General features: G+C 46.9%; 1 protein-coding gene across 3 annotated transcripts in view; it reads left to right on the top strand.

Annotated features, from left to right (window-relative positions):
* The window catches only part of STX8 (syntaxin 8), a 255,952-nt gene that overhangs the window by 140,890 nt on the left and 87,502 nt on the right, over nt 1–27,560 (top strand). For all 3 annotated transcript variants that reach the window (XM_043583107.1, XM_043583106.1, XM_043583108.1), the window contains one exon: nt 13,310–13,411. In XM_043583107.1, coding sequence (XP_043439042.1) covers nt 13,310–13,411 — 102 coding nt within the window. The remainder of the gene's footprint in view (nt 1–13,309; nt 13,412–27,560) is intronic.

Here is a 27,560-nt window from a genome sequence, read left to right as displayed (position 1 = left end):
AACCATGAGATCATGATCTAAGGCGAAATCAGGAGCCAGAAGCTCAACCAACGAAGCCACCCAGCCGCCCCTGTGTTTTTTTTACCCTATCTCCCAGTACTCACTGTCTTCGTCGTTACTAGGGATGGTGATATATGTACGTAACATTCTACCGTTGACTTAGAACTGGTATTTTACCTCGTGAAATAGGGCAGAGAAACCTTCCCAGCATGCAGCCCCTCTGCCCCGCCCCCTTTAAGGTGCCCTTGTCTGTGTATTACCCTTCCGTGCACTGAGCACCAGATATTGTGAGTTGTACTTTCAACTGCCAAACGGATACTTAAAAGCTTAACCAGAGGAGTATCTATTCTGTTTAGCCAGATATTTAAGATTTCTGTTGCTTTCCCTTCGTTTCTGACATTCTAGATCGCCCCCTGGTGTGATTTCCCTTCTGTCTGAAGAACTTAGTTTATTGACAGCAAGGTCTCTTAGCACTTCTTCATCTGAGCATGAATGTCTCTCTTTCTCCTTCACTCCCCAAGGGGACTTTCACCGGATATGGAATTCTGTGCTGGTAGTTCTTGTCTTTCAGCGGGTTAAAATTGTTGTTACCCTTCCTTCTGGCCTCCCTGATCTCTGGTAAGAACTACGCAGTCTTTCAAATCTTTGCTCCCCTATGGGGCTTTGCTTTTTTCTTTTCTTTCCTTTCCTTTCCTTTCCTTTCCTTTCCTTTCCTTTCCTTTCCTTTCCCTTTCTTTTCTTTTTTCTTTTCTTTTCTTTCTTCAGTGTCCAGCAGCTTGGGTGTGTGTCTAGGCATGGATTTCTCTGTGTTTATCCTGCTTGAGGTTTGCTGAGCTTCCTGAACGTGCAGGTTTACGGGTTGTTGTTTTGTTTGGCAAAGTTTAAGACAGCATCAGCCCTTCCTTCTTCAAATATTTCTGCTGCCACACCCCCTTTTCCTCTTCTTCTGGGACCCTGATGATCGGAATGTTTGACCTCTTGCCATTGCCCCACTCCCTGAGTCTGTGTTCATCAACCTCCACCCTGCCCCCACGGAGGCTCTTTCTTTCTTGTGCAGATTAGAACATTTCTACTGACCTGTCTTGCAGTTCACTGCTTCTTTCCTCTGTCATCTCCATACTGTTGCTCGGCCCACCCAGTGAGTTTTTCTGATTCATTTATTCTGTTTTTCAGTTTCGGAACTTGCATTTGGTTCTTTTCCATATCTTCTATTTCTTTGCCGAAGTTTTTCTTTTTTTTTTTTTTCCTGCCTTGTCCTTTGTTTGACGAGTATTCGCTTTTACTTACTGGGGCGTGCTCGCTCTAGCAGCTCGAAAGTCCTTGCCAAGTAACTCCCAACACCTATGTCCCCTCAACGTTGGCATCTGTTGGCAGCACTGGCATCATCTTGTATCATGAGGCTGGAACCTTCTGGCTCTTCATAGGCTGAGTGATTTGGGGTTGTATCCTGGACATTTTGATTATGATGTTATGATGTTATGTTTTTTATTCTTTTTTATTCTTTTGGTTTTTCTTTGTATTTAAAATTTTTCTCAAACCTGGGGCGCCTGGGTGGCTCAGTCGGTTGAGCATCCGACTTCTATTCAGGTCGTGATCTCACCATTGGTGGGTTCAAGCCCCGTGTCGGGCTCTGTGCTGACAGCTCAGAGCCTGGAACACCTGCTTCGGATTCTGTGTCTCCCTCTCTCTCTGCCCCTCCCCTCCTCACTCTGTGTCTCTTTCAAAAATAAATAAAAACATTTTAAAAAAATTTTTAATTAAAAAAATATGTAAGATTTTTCTCAAACCAGCGGCAAAGTTGAGAATGTGTTTTGCCCACACACCTGGTCACTGTTCATCTAGAGTTACTGATTATTACCATTTTACGTCTGTTTTCTTTCTTTTATGTATACTTTGTTTTCCAGCAAACCATATAAAAGTCGAGTGAATACTAAATACTTCAATGGGTATTTCCCAAGAATTAGCGTGTTCTCCTACATAACCATGGTGTCATTATCAGAGGCAAGAGACCTAACTCTCACATGGTGTTATTGCTTTATATGGAGCCCATGTTTAAATTTCTTCAGCTGCCCCAGCAATGTCTTTTAATTACTTTCTTTTGTTTTGAGGTGTTTCTCCAGCATTCATTCATGATTGTCTCTAACATGTATTTTCTGGGGCCCCTGGGTGGCTCAACTGGTTGAGCGTCCAATTCTTGATTTAGCCTCAGGTCATGATCCCAGGGTCACGGGATCGAGCCTCATGTCGGGCTCTGCACTGAGTGTGGAGCCTGCATAAGATTCTCTCTCTCCTGCTCCTCTCCCCACTCTCACACACATACACACACCCTCTCCCTCTCTCCCTCTCTCTCACTTTCAAATAAATAAATAAATAAATACACAGATAAATACGTAAATAAAATGTTTTTCTTTTTAAAAAAATTTTTTTAGGGGCGCCTGGGTGGCGCAGTCGGTTAAGCGTCCGACTTCAGCCAGGTCACGATCTCGCGGTCCGTGAGTTCGAGCCCCGCGTCGGGCTCTGGGCTGATGGCTCAGAGCCTGGAGCCTGTTTCCGATTCTGTGTCTCCCTCTCTCTCTGCCTCTCCCCCATTCATGCTCTGTCTCTCTCTGTCCCAAAAATAAATAAACGTTGAAAAAAAAATTTTTTTTAATGTTTATTTATTTTTGAGAGAGAGAGAGAGACAGAGTGCGAGCCGGGGAGGGGCAGAGAGAGAGGGAGACACAGAATCTGAAACAGGCTCCAGGCCCTGAGCCGTCAGCCCAGGGCCTGATGCGGGGCTCGAACTCACAAACTGTGAGATCATGACCTGAGCTGAAGTTGGACGCTTAACTGACTGAGCCACCCAGGCACCCCAAATAAAAAGTTTTTCTAAGATACATGTACCATTCTTAGAAAAATGAAAGGTAAAATATATCTCTTAAGATACATGTATATAGGTACATATATATACATGCATATAGATATATAGATATATGTGTACGTATAAACATACAAAAGCATCTGTATACGTATATCCATACATACGTACATGCATACACATATGACATTTAACCACCCATTTTTGCACACCATTCATTTATGTTTTTCTCTAGCTCTGAATTCTTCCGCATGCTTTTTTTCTACAAATGGAAGCTAGCGCTACAGATTATACCCCCAGGCAGTGAATATTAGCACAGCATGGGGCAGATGGTCTCGGCCATTTAGCCCTCTTAAACTGAATGCGATTTTGCATACGTGCTTCACTCCGCGTGGTCTTTCTGCCACTGATTTTGTGCTCTGACAGTTTGGAGCTAGGACGGTTGACAAAAGCCTCCGAGGGATACTGCCGTGTGACGATGCTCTTGCTGGATTTTGAAACAGACGTCTTTGGGCAGCTCAGGTGCTTTTGCAATGCACTGAGGTTAAAGATGGGCGGGCAGGTAAGGATTTGGAGCAGGTTCTGTGCTGCCCTGAAGGGGAGCACGTCACTGCAACCTGGGAAGAGGGAGCTGGAGGAGGACTGAGTGGTAGCTGGGTGAAACCCTGGCCAAAGGCTTGGGGTGACTCCGGGGCCCCAAAGACCTGATTGGTAACTTTGTAGACTACTCCAAGAATTACTGTCACATGCTTTATACATTAGCTAGACTTTGAATCCGTAGGTCACAGCCTGTATCCCTCAACACCTTTTTACTAAGATATTCCGTGTTTTACAGGAACAGCCCGATGCCAGTTTAATTTTCTCTCATTTTCTCAATTTCGGAAGCTGGTAATCTTCCCTGCCTACCATTCGAGTGCCTCAGAATTTTTTTTTTTCTGAAGTTCAGAAATTTCATGAGATATTTCCAGACCCTTTTGAAGAATGTCGGTCAGAGCTCAGTGAGTTTCTTTGATACGAAGACTCCAGTGTTTTCTCAGCTCAAGGAAAATTGATTATATTCTATTATATTATTTATTTACTTAATGTCTATTTTTGAGAGCAAGAGAGAGACAGAGCGTGAGCAGGGGAGGGGCAGAGACAGAGGGAGACGCAGAATCTGAAGCAGGCTCCAGGCTCCGAGCCATCAGCACAGAGCCCGACGCGGGCCTTGAACCCACAAACCTTGAGATCATGACCTGTGCCGAAGTCGGACGCTCAACGGATTGAGCCACTCAGGCACCTCATCATTATTTATTTGGTCATTGTTGGTCCTTCTGTTTTCCTGGATCTCTGTCCCTGTCTTTTTGGTCTTTCCCCTCCCATATTTTGTCCTCTCTGCCCTTTTCCTTTGACGTCTGGGAGGCCATTCAAACCTGTTGTCTAAATCTTTTATGTAGATTACCGTCTGTTTCATTTGTGCCTTCGCTGTGGTTTTTAATTTGACAGTTGTGATTCTGCCTGGATGCAGTGTGTCCAGTAACCCTGACTTGTTCCCCTTGTCGTGGCTGTGTGTTCCAGTGGCCACCCACTCACGGTCCTCTTGAATCTTGTGTTTAAGAAACCGCTTTCTCAAGACCTCTCCTTTTCCAGAAGGAATTGTCTTTTCTCCGGCAGACGAGGTGAGGGAGGGAGAGGACGGGCCCTCATTTGGGGCTCTTTGTTTACACCTGCTGCCGTTTGGTTGCTCTTCGCACAAGGAGACGCGTCTACTGCTGGAAGCAGGGAAGGTTCTTGTAGCTTAGGCGGCCTTTGGCTGCGCAGTCTTAGGCCCAGATGAGGGAAGAATGGAAGGCCCCGCTTGATGGTGGGAAGGAAGAAGGAAAGGAGCCTGGGCTTTCGTTCACCTGCCCCCGCTTAAGATGTGAGCAGGTGCAGCCAAGGGGATTTCTCCAAGGCCTCCAAAGCCTGGGTGCGTCCCAGAGGCTCAGCTTGGGGGTGCTGGAGTTCCCCACCAGCTGCCCTGTCACGGAGTGCCCTCAGTGTTACTGCTTCTCCTGGTTTCTGTCACGTATTTGACATCATCACCTAGTGCCGGGTATTGTTAAAGTCCCACCCCCACTCCTAATTTTATTTGTTTATTTGTTTTTTTAATTTTAATTTTTTTTTAACGTTTATTTTACTTTTGAGACAGAAACAGAGCATGAACGGGGGAGGGTCAGAGAGAGAGGGAGACACAGCATCGGAAGCAGGCTCCAGGCTCTGAGCCATCAGCCCAGAGCCCGACGTGGGGCTCGAACTCACGGACCGTGAGATTGCGACCTGGGCCGAAGTCGGATGCTCAACCGACTGAGCCACCCAGGCGCCCCCCCCCCACTCCTAATTTTAAATTTCCATTACAGGGAGTGGAGGCGGTTAAACAAATGCCCTCAAGAAGGGCTGTTTATTCACTCCTGGTTTGTCCTAGCATTTGTCTTCAAATGTTACTGGCAGTATAAGCCAGAGGCACAGAAGCATAACGACTTCACAACTGCCACCTTCCACTGTGAGCACAAAGAAAAAAAAAAAAAAAGAAAATGAAAAAGCACCAAACTTATCCTGGAAACATGCAGCACGCGGTCTGCCTTAATATGGAATATAATTGGCAATGTCCTTGAGAGCGGGAAGAAGTGACAAGTATAATTGGAGTCAGTGCGATGCGGTGTGTTTCTTACCGCTTTTGATTCTGCGGGTTTTGTGTCACGCTTTACCTTGACCGTTGTTCCGCCCCGTGTCGGAATGGCACACGGTGTCCCAAATCCACGCACGATGGACATACAGCCTCCTTCTCCGAACCCAAATGCAAACACTTAACCAGGAAGCGAAAGATCAGTCCCTCTCGAGAGGCCGGGACTGCCCGGAATCTGCAAGAGGCAGCGGGTCGTTTCTCGACCTGTGCTCGGAAACCTGTGTTTAATTCGCTGGTAAGAGACTCTGGTTGGGGGACTTCCCAGCTTGCGGGTTGCAGGGTGGGAATCCCCCTGGACTCCCTGCCCCTGGAAATCTGGGGAGTTCAGAGCAGCTGTGACACAGTGGGGCAAACCCACAGCGGCAGTATAAACCTTTGAAAAATTGATGTGGCAATGTGTTTCCAAGTCCACGCGGCCATCAGAACCCCAGGGTGTTAACATAAGGAAATGAGACAAAAGGAAGAAAATGATAATGGAGGAAAGAATTCGTTGACTCATTATGTATAAATATAGAAACATTCTAAGTCCCTGACAGTGGGCTATTTTTAATGAATGTTTATTTAATGGAAGGAATATTTTGTAACCATTAGAAATTATAACTGTGAAGGGAGACTGTGTAGCAACATGAAAGATCATAAAAGAGCTCATGTTAATGGGGCAAAAGGCTTCTGTGTTGCAATTATATAAAAATATATGTTTATGTCAAATCTGAGAAGAGAACACATAGAAGTGATTACCGGGGTGTTGGGACAACTTTTGTATTTTTTTTTTTGGCCCCCCTGTCATTCATAAACTGCTATTAAATAATTGTGTCACTCAAAAAAAAAATAGAGTTGGTTTTGTAAACAAACAAACAACAAACAACACATCAGTAATCAGAAGAGGTTTAGCAACCCAATGAAAAACTTTGTGTTTGGTCTGAGATTAAAAACAAGAACCCTCTCGGGGCGCCCGGCCGGTTCAGTCAGAAGAGCGTCCGGCCCTTGATCTCAGGGTCGTGGGTACAAGCCCCACTCTGGGTGTAGAGATTACTAAAAAAATAAATAAACTTAAAACAAAAAATCAACACCCTCAGCGTTGACTACTGATCTTGGCTGAGCTAATCTGCCACACACAAAGTCCTGATCTACCTCTCAGTTGTAAATATTTATAAAGTTTAAAAGGAATCTATCTAGAAACCCAGTTAGCCTTTAACGACTGACAAATGTTTAGTGTCAGACAAGGAGTATTTTACATTGACTTTGTTTTAGTGATGGAGGCTGATGACGCCTGGGTTTCGTATTACATACTGCAGCATTAAAACATAATCATTAGACTGTGATCGGTTGTGTGGACCAATCGCATTGTGCCAAGTAACGGTACGAAGCACATTACTGTGGAATATCCTGATAGGACACGGAGAGCGGGTGATAAAAAACATTCGCTTTGGGGTGCCTGGGTGGCTCTGTCGGTTAAGCATCCGACTTCGGCTCAGGTCACGATTTCACGGTTCATGGGGGCAAGCCCCACGTCGGGCTCTGTGCTGACAGCTCAGACCTTGGAGCCTGCTTCGGATTCTGGGTCTCCCTCTCTCTCTGTCTGCTCCCCCCAAAATAAATAAATAGACTTAAAAAAAAAAACAAACCATATGCTTTTACATATGCTCCAGTATATAAACCCATCTGGGTTCCGTGCTCACCTCATCAGACCAAAACCGAGGTGGCATGTCCAGCCCACACATGGCACTGTAGGATGAACACTATGCCCAAAGCGCCAAGATGTCACAAGATTTTGAACCTGCTTCCTCTCAGGATCTGTCAAAGTTTCCAACTCAGCATCTTTACCCCCAAAGAGAAGACTAAGGAGGGAGAGAAGTGTCTTGTGGAAGAAGGAACACTTGTGTTGTGTTCTAGAAATAACTCTGGCGGACCGTGAAAGCGGGCAGGTGTTCAGCTCAATGGGTAGAACCTTCTAATAATGAGAGTCATCCTCCAGCTCAGCCATGGAAGTGATTTTTCTCGCAAGTTTCCATGTCACCAGTGGCTGGGAGCATTCAGCAAAATGTTCATCAGCCTGCTCCTGCTGCCAGGGATGCTGGAGAAAAGGGGAGGAACCGCGGCACGGTCACATGACCTCTGCGGTCTGGTAGTTTTATTGTTCTAAAGCATTCGCCCTGTCTTCCCAGAATGCATGCCTGCCTGCCTTCCTGGAAAATCTTAGGAGTATCCTAATATTGTAAACTTAATTTTTTTTCTAGTTTACCTTTTTTTTTAAGTGTATTTATTTATTTTGGGGGAGAGAGAGAGAGAATGAGCAGGAAAGGGGTAGAGAGAGAGAGAGGGAGACAGAGAATCCCAAGCAGTCTCTGACCCAGGGCTCGAACTCACAAACTCACTGTGAGATCATGACCTGAGCCGCAATCAAGAGTCAGACACTCAACCAGCTGAACCACCCAGGCGCCCCTGGGTTGGTCCACATAGAACAAATCTGTTTGTCCTCCTGCCAATACCACACTGTCCTGATTGCTATATATTTATAATAAATCTGGGATTTGGGTAGTATAGTACCTCCAACTTTTTTCCTTTTTTTTTTTTGGCAAGATTATTTTGGCTATTCTAAACCATCTGCCTTTCCATGTACATTTTTTTTTTATAAATTTTTTTTAACGTTTTATTTATTTTTGAGACAGGGAGAGACAGAGCATGAACAGGGGAGGGTCAGAGAGAGGGAGACACAGAATCTGAAACAGGCTCCAGGCTCTGAGCCGTCAGCCCAGAGCCCGACGCGGGGCTCGAACTCACGGACCGCGAGATCATGACCTGAGCCGAAGTCGGCCGCCTAACCGACTGAGCCACCCAGGCGCCCCTCCATGTACATTTTAAAATTAGCTTGCCAGTGTTATTTTTTTTTATGCTAGGATTTTTTAAATTAATGAATGAATTAATGAATTTTTTATTTCAATTCCAGCGTGGTTCACAGTGTAATATTAGTTTCAGGGGTACAGGGTAAGTCGTTCAACACTTGCACACATCACCCAGCGCTGGGCACAGCCAGTGCCCTCCTTGATCCCCATCGCCTGTTTCACCCATCCCCCACCCCCACCTCCCCTCTGGGAACCATCAGTTTGTTCTCTGCAGTCAAGAGTGTTTCTTGGCTTCTCTCTCTCTTTTTTTTTTCCTTTGTTCATTTGTTTTGTTTCTTAAATTCCACATGTGAATGAAAAACCTGCCAGGATTTTGACTGGGGCTACACTGAGTCTATAGATCAGTTGAGAGACAGCAGGTGTCTTTAAAACATGGAGTCTTTTCAGTCCGCGAATGCAGTACAGCACTCCCGTCTCTTTAATTTCTCAACCAGCTCTCAACCAGCGGTGGTTTACGGTTTTCAGTGTACAAGGCTTGCACATCTTTTGTTAGATTTATTTCTAAGTGTCGCTGGGTGGACAGGGGAGACCCAGAGCCCCGGGGGCCACGACCCAGCCCATCCCAAAGGTGTTGCTGGAGGTTCTTGGTCTTGTTACGAGAAGGAATTCAAGGACAGACATGCAACACAGGCAAGTGACTTAAGCAGGAAAGCTTATTAAAATGAAAAACACACTCTTGAGATGTGAGAGTAGATGAGCCCTGGGGATTGGGTTTCTATTTTTTACTGACAGTTGGGTTTTTTTAATTTTTTTTAATGTTTATTTTTTTTTTTTTTTGAGAGAGAGAAAGAGAGAGAGAGCATGAGTGGGGGAGGGGCAGAGAGCAAGGGAGACACAGAATCGGAAGCAGGCTCCAGGCTCCTAGCTGTCAGCACAGAGCCCAACATGGGGCTTGAACCCACAAACCGTGAGATCATGACCTGTGCTGAAGTCGGACGCTCAACCGACTGAGCCACCCAGGAGCCCCTCCCTCTGTTTTTTTTTTTTGTTGTTTAAATCTCTATATATTGATGTATGGCTTTCTTTCTTTTTTTTTTTTTTGTGATTGCTTTAGAGATATGTTGTTTGATATAGTAGTCACCACCCACAAGTGGCTTTAAATTTGAGTTTTAACTAGTTAAAATATGAAAAAAATCAGAATGCGTCCCTGGCTATAGTGTGGAGGGTGGAATGAGAAAATGCAGAACTGGAAACAGGAAGATAAGTTTGGACATTGTTCGAGAAACACTGGCACAACTTTGTGAGATATTAGTAGCAGAGTTGAAGAGAAAGCATGAGATGGAGAGGACCCCGGGAGGCAGGGTCAAGTCGAGTGGCTTCAAGTGGCATGACCGGGGGAGGGGGAGGCCGAGTGACTGAAGATTTCTAGCGTGGGCCAGCAGGCGAACGTTGGTGCCATGGATGGGGACAGGGAATGTCGGAGGGGGGGTCAGGCGTAGGGGAAGATGAACAGTTTAGTTCAGAGACCCTGAGACTCAGCAATTTGTAGGAATTTCCAGGTACAGATAAACAGTAGGCACTTGGCTGCCTGGGTCAAGAATTTTGGGGAGCTATATACAGCAGAGATTTTCAGGTTTTTAATTTACATACTGAGGAAACTGAAAGGTACAAAAAAAAAAACCATGGTAGTGTTACAGCGTAAAAATATACAGAAGGGTGGGGCTGCGGGCATTGAAGAGGAAGAAGACACTTCGCAGAGCTTGGAGAGGGGAAGAACTCTGTCAATGCAGAAAAAATTACTTAATATCAAACAATAGCTCCCAGAGCAAATACTGAAGGATGAAAGTAAGAATCATGAACTGAGGATTTGATGCTCACAAAGGAAGAAACCTTTCGGATGACACTTATGCAAGCTGTTGCTTGAGATCTGCTCGTCAGGTCTACAAGGAAGACTCATAAATGCCTCAGCAAACCCCAAATGATTATCAGATTGGTGTTTCCTAATAGTATCATACACCAGTGGTTACACATGAAGTTTTCAGACAAAAACTAAGAAAAAGGTCATAACCGAAATGCCACAAACAAATGTGGCACATGTGAGTCCTACACAAAGCCAGTCACAACGGCTGCTTTGCTGTGACTCTCCTGTACAGTACAGGAGGAAAACGGGAAGGCTGTCACTGACCGGAGAGTCCCGAGCGCACTGTTGGGGCGCCTGGGTGGCTCGGTCGGTTGAGTGTCTAGCTCTTGGTTTCGGCTCACGGTTCCTGAGTCGGAGCCCCACGTCAGGCTCTGCACTGTGCACACAGTGTATAAGGACAGTGCAGAGCCTGCTTGGGATTCTCTCTCTCCCTCTGTCTTTGCCCCTTCCCCCGTCCCAAATAAATAAATAAACTTAAAAACAAAATGAACAAAAAAACCCTCAAATGCACTGTTAAATGGTAGCGAAAAGCTTTCCGGGCAGCCCGTATACAGATACCATTTGACAGTTTTGGCCTAGATCTGCTGGCCTAAGAAACAGAAAAGCACTTTGAAATTCTGTCTCTCTTTTAGACTCCGTCCATTCATTGCCTCCATCGCTTTGTGTTTATTTTATCTGGCTGTGTACTAGACATTCCACTGGGCATCACAGGTAGAGCAATGAAGGAAAGTGAGCCTCTCTGTCCTATTCTTCCCGCCAAAGAAAGGCAGGCAAGCAAGAAATTAGAATACGAAACACACGGGTCTGCAAGGAAATGGAGGTTGTCCCAAGGGCTGCAGGAGCCCAGGAGGAGCGGCCGCCTCTTCCGTGCCTTCCACAAGCTGTTTCTTCCCGCGAGCAGTGCTGTCTTCCTGCTTCTTTACACCCACGGCCTTTAAAACTCAGCTCCAGGGGCACCTGGGTGGCTCAGTCAGTTGAGCGACCCACCCTTGATTTCGACTCAGGTCATAATCTCCCAGTTCACAAGATCAAGCCCTGTGTTGAACGATGTGCTGACCCTGTGGAGCCTCCTTGAGTTTCTCTCTCTCCTTCTTTCTCTGCCCCTCCCCTGTTCACGCTGGCTCTCTTCTCTCTGTCTCTCTCTGTCTCTCTGTCTCTCTCTCAAAATGGATAAGTAAACAAACAAAAATTAAAACACAGCTCCAGCATCATTCTGAAAACTTTCTTTGATTACCTTGTTTTATTTAATTCTTTAACAGAAGCAGTGACTCATATTGGACAATGGATCTCTAAAGCACTCACTTAAAAGAAAGAAAAAAAAAAAGAGGAAGGGAGGGAAGGAGGGAGGAAAGGGAACCAAAATTGAAAAAGTACTATGTGGGGGGCCTGGGTGGCTCAGTTGGTTAAGCGTCTGACTTCGGCTCAGGTCATGATCTCACGGTTTGTGGGTTCAAGCCCCGCGTTGGGCTCTGTGCTGACAGCTCAGAGCCTGGAGCCTGCTTCAGACTCTGTGTCTCCCTCTCTCTCTGCCCCTCCCCTACTCATGCTCTGTCTCTCAAAAATAAATAAATGTAAAAAAAAATTAAAAAAAAGAAAAAAGTAGTATGTACTCATTAGAGGAAATTCAAACAATACAGAAAACACAAGGAAGCTCACCCAGGATCCCACCACCTAGAAATAATCATCCTTCCCATCATCCAGATATATCCTTGTAGGTTTATCCATATGAAAGGGTGGCTAGAAGTAATTTTGCATCATTAGGATTATGCTATATGTTCTATTTTAAGTGTTACTAAGTGCTTAATTTCACTTTAAGGAGATTACCATAGTCAACTCTAATAATTCAATCTTTTTTTAATTTTTTTTTCAACGTTTATTTATTTTTGGGACAGAGAGAGACAGAGCATGAACGGGGGAGGGGCAGAGAGAGAGGGAGACACAGAATCGGAAACAGGCTCCAGGCTCTGCAGAGCCTGACGCGGGGCTCGAACTCACGGACCGCGAGATCGTGACCTGGCTGAAGTCGGACGCTCAACCGACTGCGCCACCCAGGCGCCCCTCTAATAATTCAATCTTAAAAGAAGACAATTAGCGTAAAAAAAACTCAACTTCACGTAGAGGATTCTTTACAAGAGATGGTAATTACTAAAAGATCTAAGGTTAACAAAAAAAAATTACCTAAAGCACTGAAGCTTTGGTGATTTTGAAAAGCCATAGGTCTATGTTTTGCTTTTCCGCAGCTTGATGGGACTCCGCTGTGCATGATGGGGAAATTAACACCTTCAAATTCTTTCCACCTTTCTCCCACCACGCAGACTCCCAACTGCTTCCTGATTTCGGTTATAATTACATCGTCGCTGTTTACAACATTTATCTACCTTTTTGTAACGTAATCCCTGTATCTGCTGATTCCCAACTCAGTATTTAGATGGCTCCAGCTGTCTCCACCATCTCTTAGGTCATGGTCTCTGGCTTCTTCTATCCTAGAGTTCGTTATTTCTTTTCACCCCTTGGTTGGCCAGATATCCTCATCAAGCAGTTTTCTCGAGAAGGACCCTGTCCTACTCTTCCCACCAAAGAAAGCATGCAAGAAAATAATTAGAATACAAACATAAGAAACAAGAAGTGATCTCCTGTAGTCCATCTGCCGTAAAGCTGGCATGACAGTGTGGCTGGGCATAACTTTGCTGGGTCCTGCTTTTCTTCCCCGGAACTTCTGACATTCCTCCTCTGTGTTCCAGACTTGCATTCAATCGGTTTTTCCCTTTGCTACGACTCCCACAGCCCTGCACCACCACCACCACCACCACCTCTTACAAATCAGGATTGCAGTTTCCAAAGAACACACATGAGCTCTTTACCTTTCCCCTCACTGCACGTGAGAGAATTATCAGTAGGGACTAGGCCGGCCTCCGCTGTGATACTTTGATGTGAGCCTGGGTGTTTCTAGAGTCTTAACCATGCATCTCTGCCTTCCTCTCTAGAGATAATTGATGACCTCGCCAACCTGGTGGAGAACACAGACGGGAAACTCCGCACGGAGACCAGGCGTATGAACATAGTGGACAGAAAGTCAACGTCTTGCGGTAAGGGATCTCTACACTTACCGTTCTGCCTCCCATCATCACTTGTGCATTGACTCAGCTCTCAGTTGCCTGCGTTTCTCTAGTTACCACAGGGATTTGGTTGCTCTTCTGTTGCAGACAGTCCCTTTTGATGAAGCATTGAAATCGCTAAAAGAGCCCCAAATCTTGTGAAAATGAAGGATTACGAGCGTAGGAGAAGTATAATGCACTGTTAATTTTTTTTTTTTTTTTAATTTAAAATAGGATCTGTCTCTGTATGCTTACAGAGAAAACCAGTTTGGGAAATCGTGTGACAGTAGGCAGGTCGCTGCTGGTAGATGATCGCAGGTGTTGAAGGCGATCTTGCTTACTTTGTGCCTTTTTTCTACTTGGAAGCTTCATGGTTGAAGCTTGAACTCCAGAGCGGTTAAGAGCCCTGGTTCTGAAGTCTGGTGGAGTTCGCGTCCTATATTCAGTGATGTTAGTCTTTGGCAGTCACTTTACTGCTTGATACCTTGTGCATAAAATGGGGCTATCCGTGCCAAGACAAGAATCAGTTGGCGTGGCTCTCGAAACACTGACCCGTTGGCCCTGCCCTAGAGATTCTGATTAAGTAGGGCTGGAATGGATGTTCATTATTTGACAAGGACGGCAGGCAATTCGGACATAGGTACTTACCATTCACCCGAAGCTCCAATGCCGATTTTTATGAGGTTTGAATTCCGTGTTGCCTGTGCGTGGTGCTTCGCCCAAAGGTAAGTGATGATAAACGGTAGTGACAGTGGTACTGACCAAAGCGACAGTTACTGGGTGCTTCCTCCCACAAAGGTGCACCAGGTTTATAAAGCTAATACCTTTATTGGAAACAAAGTATAATAGCACTCAGAACACTGGTGATCGGAGCACACGCTTTGCCTCTTAGCCCTTTCGATGTGAAAAATACAATGGATCCCTCTGATCCGTACCCAGTTTTAGAACGAGGATCCTCTGTGCGAAGGTCACCGGAGATGTGTAGCTTGAGAAGCATTACCTTCTTTACCTGGTGTGCTGGTTCGACAGACGTCTAGAACAACAGGGTGACTGAGGAGGTAGCTAAGGCCTCTGGAACCTCAGGAAGTAGAAGTCTGAGGGACCTCCCTGCTCCCCTGTGATCACGTGCCTGCATTCCCCAGCCCCGGAATTCTCATCCACCAGATAGCAGACACCCTGTGCCTCTGCATCCTGCAAAAGCAACACATCCTTGCTTTTCACTTTACCGACCTTCTCATGTGACCTTAATCCACGGGGTCTTCATTCGGTGCTAGATCCTGAGACTTCGGAGACAGGGAGATGCGGGCTTACTCCCATCTCCAACTCCAACTGCCTTGATCTCTGTAGGAACTTAGTCTTGCTGAGCCTCACTTCCCTCACGTGTAAAAGAGTGGGTAACCTGGTTATCAACATTAAACCGTGTAGAACAGGTGAAGTGTCTAACGCTGGCCATCTTCCCCGACTGTCCATATTTACGCGGAGAGGCCCTGCAGTGGGGTGGTTAAGAGTGGGGGCCCTAGAGCCTGGACTTGCCTCCCAGCGGCACCCCTCACCGACTGTGCGACCTTGGAGAAGCCCAAGCTCCCCTTTGCCTCGGTTTTCCCGTCTTTGAAATGGGAATGCTAATGGTAAACACCCGACAGGGTTGTTGTAAGGAATAAATGAATTAATATAAAGATAAAGATACGGGTTTAGTTACAGATGATATAGATGTAGATACATACACAGAGACAGATTTGTAGCACTTAGTGCGGTATTGGCACATAGTAAGCTGTGAGCAAGGATTAGCTCTCATCTCTGTGCTTCTAAAGTAGGAACAGTCGTCCGATTCAGGGACAGCTTTCTTGAAGTCTCTTTTACGTGCAAAGCAGTCATGTTGCTGTTAGTTTGGAATGACCGTGTATATGGATGTGTGGGTAAGCTTTTTGTATTTGCGACGCAGTGGCCCTCGGCACGTGTTACTCATGAAGTCACAGCGAGGAATGTTACTTCTAGCTGCCGGTTTCTTATTTTATGGGATTGCTTGGTATTGGTGTTTACACCCAGAAATGTGCTTCAAATCATCTGACTTGAACTCTGAGTATCTCTTTTTAACAGAAGGAATTTAGAAACTCCCACAATTACTAAAATACATGCTTCTAAAACTTGGTATTTTAAAAACAAGTTAACTGTAAATTTGTCTCGTGCCATTTATATTTAGTTATACATAATCTGTAGTAGTATTACTGTTGGCTCTTGAACAGTGCAGAGGTCAGGGGTGTTGACCCCCCCTGTGCAGGCAGAAATCTACATATACATTTTTTTTTAAGTCTGTTTATTTTTGAAGGAGTCAGAGAGCGCAAGCAGGGAAGGGGCAGAGAGAGCAAGGGACTGAGGATCCGAAGCGGGCTCTGTGCTGACGGCAGAGAGCCTGACACAGGGCTCGATCTCGCACACGGTGAGATCATGACCTGAGCCGGAGTCAGATGCTTAACTGACTGAGCTACCCAGATGCCCCCTGCGTATCACGTTTGACTCCCCCCAAAACTTAACTACTAATAGCCTGCTGTTGACCTGGAGCCTTCCTGATACCATAAACAGTTAACACATATTTTGTACCTTACATGTATTTTGTGCTCCTTTCTTACGATAAAGTATGCCGGAGAAGAGATGTTAAACTCATAAGGATGAGAAAGCACATTTACGGTCCTGCACTGTATTTTTGACAAAAATCCACGCATAAGTCAATTTGCACAGTTCAAACCTGTGTTGGGTCAACCGTATATGTAGGGACTCAGAAGGGAGAAGTCCAGTAATACAGCATTGTTAAATAGACATTTCTTTATTCTTTCGGTGGAACTACTCTAAAGAGAATTCTTTCTCTTATCCCATCAATTTTTTGCCCCTAATCTTTTCTAGGCAGTGTCCTAAGTATTGTCGATCCACACCCAAATAACTAACCTTATAGTATTTCCAATGCCTGATACCTTTAAAGGAAAATTATTGCATTTACATTTTTTACAGGGAAATCTATCGTTACATCTCTGTTTGTTGGCAATCAGCACTAGTTTTGCATGTTGCTCGAGGTTTATCCCGAGGCCTCCAAAGCTCTAGAGAGGCCAGACTGGTTTAATGACCCCTGCAATTAACTTCTGAGTCTCCCACTGACCAATATGAAGCCTGTGAAATTACGACACCCTGTGGAATTTACCGAGTGGCTCTAGCAGCCCTCGCCCAAACTAACCTAACTTAAAATATCATGGTAAAAGGTACATGACACAAAATTTGCCTTCGTAACCATTTTTAAGCGTGCAGCTCCGTGGCTTTGAGTACATTCACGTTGTCCTGAAACTGTCTCCAACGTCTGTCTCCAGAACTTTTTCATCTTTCCCAACTGTGACCCTGCCACCGTTCGACACTAGCTCCCCATTCTTCTCCAGCCGGCCCCCATCAGCTGCAATTCTACTTTCTTTTTCTATGAATTGGATGCCACCAGGTATCTCACTTGAGTAAATTCATACAGTATTTGTCCTTTTGTGTCTGGCTTATTTCACTCAGCATAATGTCTTCAGGAGTCCTCTATGCTCTAGTGTGTGTCACAAATTCCTTCCTTTTTTAGGCTGAATAATATTCCAGTGTGTGTGTGTGTGTGTGTGTGTGTGTGTGTGTGTGTGTCTGTGTAGACGTGTGTGTGTATATGTATATATGTGTATTTGTACATATACATACGTATACACACCACATTTTACCTGTTAGTGTTTATCTGTTTATCTGTCCGTGGACTTTTTTGGCTAATGTGGTGAATGAGGTCACTATGAACAGGTGTACAAGCATCAATTCAAGTCCTGCTCAGAAGTCACATTGCTGAATCAAATAGTAATTCAGCGTTTAATTTTTTAAGGGACCACCATATTAACCTGTCCTTTTGTTTTGCTTCCAGTCCTTAAACTCTTAGTACTTTCTAGTAGTTTGATTATTTTCCTGATAAAGCCCATTTGTGGGCAGGAGTCAGGGACTTCTGTAGCCTGAGAGGGGCAGGCAAGTGGGGTAGAAGTTACAGCCCTGGACCCACCCCAGTTGAAGAGTGTAGTAGGGGACCCTTCCCCCAATGAAGTGGGTCCCCAGAGAGATATACCCTTAGGGTAAGAGTGAACCAGAAGTAAGGTGCCCTTGGCACTGAAAAGACTGAGAAGGACAAGGACAAAACCATAGTTCTGACAAGTTGTGGGCATAGAAAGGAATTACATCACGGGCATCTATACTCAGGATGGGCCGGAAACCCCATACTCTGCATTTGGTTTGGGGCAGATTCATGTGCTAGAGTGACAGGTGCCTGGTGAAAACAATGAAATGCCTGTCTGGAGGAGGGTGTATTTATCAGGTCTCTAAGAATCAGCCAAACCAAATTTTCAGGGCAGTGACCAGCACGCAGTCAAAGATAACCTAGCAGACATGGAAACAACACAACATGAGCCAGAACCAGCAACAGACCACAGAAATCAATCTGCACTGACTCTCAGTATTAGAATTATCAGGCACAGATGATAAAATTAACTATGCTTATTATATTTAAAGAAAGAAATGCAGGCTTGAAAGGATCTTCAGAAAATAGGAAACTATAAAAAGTAACAGAAAATTTGAAAAGGGACCAAAATCTAGCTCCTAGGAAAAAAATAAAATAAAAACCTGAAATTCAAAACCCAGTGGACATATTTGGTAGCATAGAAGCAGAGAGAATCAACCAGGGGATGGGTACAAAAAAAGTAAACCATATTGCCTTTATGTAAGCTTTAGCTAGCATTTACAAGAGGATATCCAGATGCTACGGAGGTTATGTTAGGATCTTTGTAAGAAAGGTTTGGGGCGCCTGGGTGACTCATTTGGTTAAGCATCCAACTCTTTGATTTCAGCTCAGGTCCTGATCCAAGGGTCATGGGATGGAGCCCCACATCAGGCTCCACGCTCAGCGAGGAGATTTCTCTCTCCCTCCCTCTGCCCTTCTCCTGCTCACACTCTCTCTCTAAGAAAGAGAGAGAGAAAGAAAAAAAGAAAAGAAAAAAGAAAGAGGGGAGGGAGGAAGGAAGGGAAGAAGGAAGGAAGGAGGGAGGGAGGGAGAGAGGAAGGAAGGAAGAAAGAAAGGTTTGGCGGGGGGGTGGGGGGTGGGCGAGGGCTTGTTCCAGGTGCCTGGGACATATAGCAAAGAGTTGATCCCCTGCACTTCCCACGTGCAAGGCTCGATTGATCGTTTCCACATAAGCAGCCATGCACATGAAGCTTCAGGCGGGTGTGTTTTAACTGTTTGTGGGGTAGGGAGTTAAGTGAGTCCCTCAAGTGTCCCTGGGTTACTGTTCACATGGCACTCCATTTGTTTAACTCTGGGGACTCGAGCGAGCTGAGGGTGGCGGCCAGCACATCATCATTTTGAGTGCAGAAGGTTGTGAACCGTGAAACGGTCTTTTGTTTCCCTACCCTTAGTGTGTCTTCCTTGCCGATCTGATACATATATAAGTCATAGATGCTTCCGCAGTGAGGAAATTTCCAGTTCTTCCTCCAGACCGAATTGCCAGGGGGCCACACAGAAGGGCCTGGTGATGAATTTGTCTGTGTGCTTGTTAACAAAGGATTCAAGCACCTCTTTGTGAACCTTTCACTCAGGAGCCCGGGCTGTAAAAATTTTACTGAGATCTTTGTGTGGCTCTTCCTCCCTTTCCCTTGCCCCTCCTCCCGCCCCCCAAATCGCGTCCAGTCGAAAGCAATACTGTCTTTTTCCCGCCTCCAAACACAAATCAGCCTGATGTTTTCCACCGGTACCTACGCGTACTTTCCGATCTGTTACTTGTATCGGGACGTCTCCACGAAAGCAAGATCTTTGTGATCGCGGTTAAATATTCAGAGTGCCTCGTCCTCATTAGAATTCAAAATAGAGCCTCGTCTGAGTCTGACGGACAGAGCCAATTGTGAGAGGCCAGACTGAGTGTTCTGAATGACTTGGGCTGAGGGGCTCGGTTGCTTCTCAGCATATTGACTATTACGTAATGTTGTGCAAGCACACCGATTGTGATTTGAGCAGCATTTCGGCGACGCGGTGAGCAATCAGCCCGGCCGACCCTGCGTTAGCACCGTCTGAGCCCGGACCCCTTGGGGGTTACCCTTCCGTGTTTGGGAACCTGCTGGCTGGTCTTAGGGAAGCCACAGCATGGGTGTGGAGCCACAGCTGGGTCACAGCGTGGGCTTGGCCGCTTAGGCCCCGGGGTGACTCAGAGGGCATGCCCTCTGTGAGGCCCCGCTTCCTTCTTTATGAAACAAGGGGAATAATGACCAGTCTGCATGGCTGTTGTGCAGACGGAGTGAGAGCCAGCTGGGCGGCGTCGGGACTGGTTGTAGTGCCTCCTCAGTAGACGCCAGCGCCGCGAAAGCGTGGGTTTCGAGCGGTGGCCGAGAGCCGCCTTCGTGAACTAAGACTCAGAGGAAGCCGGTGTGCAGAAGGGCTTTTAAGGAGAACAGTGCTGGCCTGAGTAAGTTGGGCAGCGATGTTCTGAAGCTAGGTTTTTATGTCCTCACTGGATGAGAAAGAGCTGCTTTCTCTCAAATAAACTGAAATTTGTGATCTTGTGGCGGAAGCCATTCCCGGGCATGAGTCGGTAGGTGCCACCCGTAGTGGGGCGCGGAAGGCGCCGCCGTCCCTTTGGGTGGCGTGAACGTACTTTTTCTTCCATTAGCTCTTCGGAAGCTAACACATCGTAGGTAGAAAACCGAGTTCTGAGTTGTCTGGTTTATTTAACCGACCTCGGAGACAATGTAATCTCCCAAGGAATGGTCTTTAAAACCCTACCGCAAACACAGATAATTAGAGATCTGATTATGGAGCTTTTCTTTCTCTCGCTGCTTCTCAAGAATACTCTTCTGGGGCGCCTGGGTGGCGCAGTCGGTTAAGCGTCCGACTTCAGCCAGGTCACGATCTCGCGGTCGGTGAGTTCACGATCTCGCGAGATCTCGAGTGATCTCGCGTGAGTTCGAGCCCCCCGTCGGCTCTGGGCTGATGGCTCAGAGCCTGGAGCCTGTTTCCGATTCTGCGTCTCCCTCTCTCTCTGCCCCTCCCCCGTTCATGCTCTGTCTCTCTCTGTCTCAAAAATAAATAAACGTTGAAAAAAAAAATTAAAAAAGAATACTCTTCTGGCCTTTCTCCTGCTTCTTTCTTTTATCCTCCTTCTTTGGGATAATTCAGTTACATTCTTGAGCTCCCGTCTTCTTGACACACACGTGTGTCCGTGTCTGTTCCCCAATGTCGTTTTTCGCTCAGTGCCCATGGAGAAATGCCAGCTCCTCCGCTAAGGGATGTCAGCCTTCAAAGCCCCCTGGGGGGCAGCTGGGTGGCTCCGTTGGTTTCTGCTCAGGTCATGGATCTCACAGTTTCGTGAGTTCAAGCCACGCATCGGGCTCTAGGGAGACAGCGCGGAGCCTGCTTGGGATTTCTTGGTCTCCCTCTTTCTTTGCCCCTCCCCCGTTCATGCTGTCTCTCTCAAAATAAATAAATAAACTTAGAAATGGAAAAAAAAAAAAGGCCACCTTGTCCTCAAGCTGCATTTCCTTCTGTGTATTCTTTCCTTCTTCCCTGTTAACAGTGACTGTCATCCATATGCCAGGTGCTGGGCTCAGTTACTGAAGCAGAAAGGTGGGTGGGCTCACGCCCTTCCTGTCCCGGGCACCATAGAGTGGAGGAGAAGGACCCAGGGACTGCAGGGAGCCCCGGCGGAGAAGGATCACAGTCAGCTTAGGGGCTTCCGGGTTTAAGAGGACACAACGCGGGGGCAGAGGTCTGAGGAGTGAGGGGGGATAGACGTCCCCAGGGTCTGGTGAAGTGAAAACCCAAAGTGAGCAGGATGCATCTTCTGTGATCCCGTGTGAGGGAGGGAAGAAAGGAAGGAGGGAGGGGCAGAGGGAAGGTGGGAAGACGCGCGTCAGATCTGTAGAGGGGTGTTTGCTAGAACATCTGTAGCCAACAGTGTTCCCGCAGAGCGGTGTGAGCGGGCCAGGCTCGGAGCCGGGTGGCCAGAGATGATCTGTGCCTATAGCACTTCTGTAATTTAAATATTATTTGACATTTCAAGGAAAATGTATTTCTGTCTTAATATTTTAGCGTCTTCAGTCATTTTTTCTACCCATAGCATTGTTATAAGGGTGATGGCAATACTCTATTTTAACCTTTCTTTCTAACATTTTATTATAAGCCCTTTTTCCTTTTGGTAGCATTGGTAACATTCTATCAAACATTCTATTACTTAGGACGGTCTTGTTTGGGGCTTTTAGATTGTTTCCTCGTTTTTGCTGTATACGTAATGCTGTGTTACATCAAGCTTCTTTCCATATGTAGGATTTTTCCCTGTCATGTAGGGTCTCGGTTAGGATGCTTCCAGGACCAGAATCACAGACTGGGTCTGGCTGTCTTATGTTGAGGAGGCCCCGACTGGGAGGTTGTTTGAGCCTAGAGAAGGGACGGGAGGCGGGAGGCCACAGACAGGGGAGGAATCTGGCCGTGTTGAACTCCGTGTGATAGGAGTGCCCTCAAAATGGAACCAGAGGTTGGATCTGGACAGCCAGGAAAAAAGAAAATAAAACAAAACATGCCCATTACTTATTATAACAACGTTACTTATTTCCCAAGCAGATTGACCGAGGCCCAGGGTGGGAGCCATGTTGATAGGTAATCGTCAAATTATTTTCCAGTCCCCCACTCGGACTTCTCAGCGACGGCATGTTGCTAAGATCCAGTGCCACTCTCCCCCCACCCCCGCTCTTCTTGAATAACTTCTGGTATTCCAGAAGGTTCTGTCCACCGGAAGTCCCTCTTCTTCCTTGATTCCCGTGGCACGGCGTCATCCCAAAGTCCGCGCTGCCGCCCCAGCTGCTCAGCCCTTCCCTTCCTTTTTTCTCGTACTTGCTGGGCACCGAGAAGGAGAAGCCGGCAAGGCCTGGTGGCCCGCCTTGGGGAGCTCTCAGCCGGAGAGGGAGGCAGCAAGCTTGGGGCCCCACGATGAAGACTCCTGGGTGTTAGCAGGACGCCGTGGAAGCGGCCTCATGGGGCCCCTCATTCTGGAAAGCTGAGTGGGAATCTAACAGAGGTGGGTTAGCATCCCAGGCAGTAGGTTTGCAGGAGGCACAAAGCCCCGAGACGACCCTCGGTTTCCCAAGCAAGAAATGGGGCCGGCCGGCTGGGCCCAAGGGTGCCTGCCGGAGACGCATGGCTGTGAGGCCAGGGCCAGCTCAGGGGGGGCCCAGGCTGCAAACACGGCCCCCTTTAGGCTTGCGTTGCTTGTCCTCTTCCCGCCTCTCCCGAAGACAACACTTTGGGCTCAGCCCTCTGCCCTTTTGCCCCCGACACTTCTTTAAGCTTCTTGACCCGCTCTCTCGGACAGCTTCATGGTCAACTAGCTGCTGTGCGTCTCAAACCCGGGCTCACCCGGAGCTCAAGGTCTGTGTGATCGCCTCCTGACACTCAGTTTCTCTTTCCTGCCCCCCCCCCCCAATCTGTGCTGCGTCTCGGTACATCCGTCACCTTTCACCCCCCAAGCAGCTTCCTCTTCTGTGCTTGCTTCTGATTTTTTTTTCCTGCCCAAAGTTTCCTTCATCCCGTCAGATGCTTTCGGAGGCCAGACGGGAACCCTCATAATGAAGCCGGCCGCCGTGATGACCTCCGGTGGCCGACGGGAGAGTAAAGAGCAGATGGTGGCCAAGTCGGGGGATGCCGTGCCACATTACCCGTCTGCTTCTCTTCTTGGGAGAAGCCTGAAACCTGGATCTTCAAGCGAAATCTCTCCATATTTCCACGTTGACAGTAAATTAGCATTTAAAAAAATTCCCACGCAGGCCAAATAAAACATGTCCCAACGTACTCCACGGGGCCCCCTTGTTCCCATCCGTCCCGTCAGCCCCTGGGCCTGTTGGGGAATAACACCACAATCTCTCTCTCTCCCCTGTTCAGTTGCTTCGTGTTCTCACCACTGTGTTTCTGGCTCTTGTCCCGTTTATGTAGCAGTTCAAAGTCCTCACGACGAAGTCTGTCGATAGGCACAGAGAAACGCGCGTGAGTGTCATCTTGATTGCTTTTGTGCACCCGGTGGCCCCGCGTCTTCTGGTTCTGGTGTCCGAACGCAGCAAAACTCCACCCAGCTGTTAGCGTTACAGACAGAAACAAGAGGAGCCCCTCTGCTGAAGGCGCCCTTATTTCTTAAACGTGCTCTTCTCGGTTGATTTAAAACTTGTTCCCCTTCCTTTTCCCCATCTGCTGCGTGTTAGACGGAGTGACTTTTCTCCGTCACGGAGATGGCGGATGCCAAGCAGTAAAACCGTAGAGCGCAAAACTCACAGGACACCTGCCTCTAAAACCCAAGAGAAAACCCCAGCACTCCATGAATATATTGCGATCGCCCCCAGATTCATTTTAGGGGCTAACGTGTTTGGCTCACAGACCCCTCCTTCGCCGGGCACCCTTCAACCCTTCCTGCCCCTCCGGAGCCCTGTGGTCAGTCATGAAACGTGTCTAATGCACGCCTGAGGCGTCTGCGGTCAGATGTCTTGTGTATGCGACCGCATCGCTGTTGTCTGCTTTGATTTTGAGTCCCGACTGTGGAAAAGCCCATTTTTCTGCTAACAGCATTTATTCTGGAAGCGGGAACAGGAGCAGTGAGTTGAAATGTTGATGCTTCGGCTTAATCCGGGCAAAATGAAGCCTTTGAGAGAAGCGCAAAATTGGAAAACCTTTACTTAATGGAAGGTGATTGATAGGGGCTGACAGCCTCTGAGCAATCGCCACGGCCTCAGAGGCCTCCATGCTTCTGTAATCTGCCGCGAGGCTATCATCAAGGGGTCAGAAATGATCATAGAGTAGAATCACTTTTTGATTATTGTTTTTGCTTGGTGTGGTTTGGAAAGATAAGGTGTGATTTCCAAGAGCGGCTTCTGTTGTCACGGGAGTAATAATTACACCGCACGGGCCTCGGTGGGTGCCACTCCTGACGTGCGTGTTTGTGCGTGTTTTCCGGTAATGTTTGTTTGCCCAGGATCTCATGTGCTTTCAGCTGGCCCTGTGGGGCCAGCAAGTGCTGGCCGGGCTTAGAAGGACCCCCTGGGACGTGTATGTTTTGCATACTCAAGGTATACTTTACCTCTATCATTTTGTCTACTGCCCAAGGTGGGGAAGAGTGCCCCCAACACCTGTTCCACATGTCTTGCCAATCCAACCTAGCCCTTCAGGAGTCTGCCATTACACCCAAGTGTCCTCATTCATACACTGATTTTCTTTTATATTTGTAAATTGAGAGGAAACGAAGATTTGGATTCTGGGGACGCCTGGGTGGCTCAGTCGGTTACGTGTCCGACTTCGGCTCGGGTCATGGTCTCACGGTCCCTGAGTTCAAGCGCCGCGTCGGGCTCTGGTGCTGACAGCTCGGAGCCTGGAACCTGCTTCGGATTCTGTGTCTCCTTCTCTCTCTCTGCCCCTCCCCTGTTCACACTCTGTCTCTTAAAAATAAATAATTTTTTTTTTAATTAAAAATTTTTAAAATTAAACAAAGGGTTGCATTCTGGTTGTGACTGAAGTCGCCCACACGTCTTTGAACACGTAAAATCAGTGGCTGAGACTAGATGCTCTTTGAGGTTCATCCAATTCTGTCATCCTATTTTCACACCCCTTTGAAAAGAATCAGGCACGCTGCCCCAACCCCGCTGTACCCTACAACACGCACACAGAGACCAGCCGGGGGTCTAGGCCAGAACCCGACGCTGCAGGGTGGCCAGCACCAGGTTAGATACTCACAGAATCAGGGGCGCCTGGGTGGCTCAGTCAGTTAAGCGTCCGACTCTCACTTTCGGCTCAGGTCATGATCTCATGGCTCGTGGGTTCAAGCCCCACTTTGGGCTCTGTGCTGACCGCTGTGAAGCTTGATTGGGACTCTCTCTCTCCGTCTCTCTCTTTCTCTCTCCCTCAAAATAAATAAATTAATTTATTTTTTTAAAAAAAAGATGCAGAATTGGGGCATCTGAGTGACTCAGTCTGTTGAGCATCCGACTTCAGCTCAGGTCATGATCTCACGGTTCGTGAGTTCAAGCCCCACGTCGGGCTCCTTGCTGACAGCTCAGAGCCTGGAGCCTGCTTCAGATTCTGTGTCTCCCTCTTTCTCTCTGCCCCTCCCCCACTTGCACACTGTCTCTCTCAAAAATAAATGAACATTACCAAAAAAAAAAAAAAAAAGGCAGAATTATATCCTACCTGAACAGGGACTTTGGCCTGCATTGTCACGTGTTGCCTATCTTGGCTGTAAATGTTGTTAACCAACGTCTGTAATTTTTCTCATCAGAACAAAACAAGAAAGATAGGGGAAAATTTTTAATGGAAGATCCAGAGAAAAGTTTAGCAGATTTTAGTCTGTATCCAAATAGGAAAATAAAGGGATGGGATTATGGGAGTGACTCCTGGGTTTTGTGTTCAAAAAGTTGTTGCCAGGAACAGATTCCTAACATTTTTCTCTCAAGTTCGGCCATTTTCTTTCTTTCTTTTTTTTTTTTTTTTTTTTAATGTTTACTTATTTTGAGATTGGAAGAGAGAGAGAAAGCAAGCTGAGGAACAGAGAGCGAGAGAGATAGAGGGAGAGAATCCCAAGCAGGACCCACGCTGTCAGCACAGAGCCTGACATGGGGCTCGAACTCACAAACTCTGAGATCATGACCCGAGCCGAAATCAAGAGTCAGACGCTCAACTGACTGAGCCACCCAGGCGCCCCAAGTTCGGCCATTTTCAGTTATGGTTTTAGGAGTGAGTTAGTAGGCATTTTTTAAAAATTTTTTGAAAAATAAGTCTTTCTAAGATTTAAGTTTTTAGTACAGGTTTTCATGCCTCTCCTCTCTTAAATATTATACCCATAAAAAGGACTAAGTGAGCATGTAGCTGGGTTTAGGGTTGTTAAGTCAGTCATTCACAGATCATCCTTTTCATGTGTCATCAAAACAGAAATTCAAATATCAAATTACCGTGGCGCCTGGGTGGCTGAATCGGTTGAGCATCCGACTCTTGGTTTCGACTCAGGTCATGATCACAGGGTCATGGAGTCGAGCCTTGCGTAGGGCTCTGCGATGAGTGTAGACTCTGCTTGGGATTCTCTCTCTCTTTCCCTCTGCCCCTCTTACCCACTCATGCACGTGTGCGCTCGCTCTTTCTCTCTCTCTCTCTCTCTCTCTCTCGACAAAGAACTCAAATTACCTTCCTGATTTCCAGTGTCCACTCCATTTAGGGGTCCCCCTAGCCCCGGCCAATTTTTGGTGTGTGCTTAGAGAATGGGGCGGTTTTACTTGAATATTAGCTGTGAGAAGCAGTAACCATCGATAAATGCACGCTCCATAGCGGTGGCCGTGTGCAAAACAGGTCAGGACAAAGCAGAGCTTAAGGTGCAGAGAATCTGCCCTTGTGACTTCCTCTTGATCCTAAGGCAGCATGCCCACTTGGAACCGCACGTGTTTGAAGGAGGTAGGAGGGTAGCTTAAGGGAATTTGTAGTATTCAAAAAGTAAAATAGGTCATTCTCCCTTCCCAAGCCCTTTGGCGAAGCAGTGCTATCAACCAGATACGAAGCTTGAAAGAACTCGACCCTACATGTTGTTACATTAATGAAGCCTTTAGAGATCCCTTCAGCTGTTCCAGCAGACCTCACCAGGGACCCCGTGTTTATTTTTTTGGCTCACCTTTTCTTTCTGTCTCAGAGCCAAGCAGTCGTGACGATTTCCAGCCGTTGAATGAGCGTTAAATTCCTAAGAAAAAGTGATTTGGGGCTCATTTTCAATCACTGATGAGTTCTCTCTGCCCGTGAGTGTGAACAGTGAGATCAATTTCTCCGGATTAGCAGCAGAACGATCTTGGTATTGGACTTGAGTCTCAGTGGTCCGTGACACAGGTGTCCTCCCATGGCAGGCACCTCGGGCCTCTGCTCATCCCTGCACATCAGGCCTGCGCCTGGATCGGCCTTATATGTCTCCAGAACAGCCTCTGCGTGTTCTCTCACACGCCCGTTCCTGCTCCTCAGGGACTTTGGCCCTCGAAGCAATAGTCCCTTTCAAAATGACTTTTGGATTTCCGAAAAGTGTTATATATTTTTAAAGTTTCTTGTAGATATGGA

The sequence above is a fragment of the Prionailurus bengalensis genome, chromosome E1 (assembly GCF_016509475.1).
Source record: "Prionailurus bengalensis isolate Pbe53 chromosome E1, Fcat_Pben_1.1_paternal_pri, whole genome shotgun sequence".
In the NCBI taxonomy this organism is placed as follows: domain Eukaryota; kingdom Metazoa; phylum Chordata; class Mammalia; order Carnivora; family Felidae; genus Prionailurus; species Prionailurus bengalensis.
This window is presented reverse-complemented; position numbering and strand designations above follow the sequence as displayed.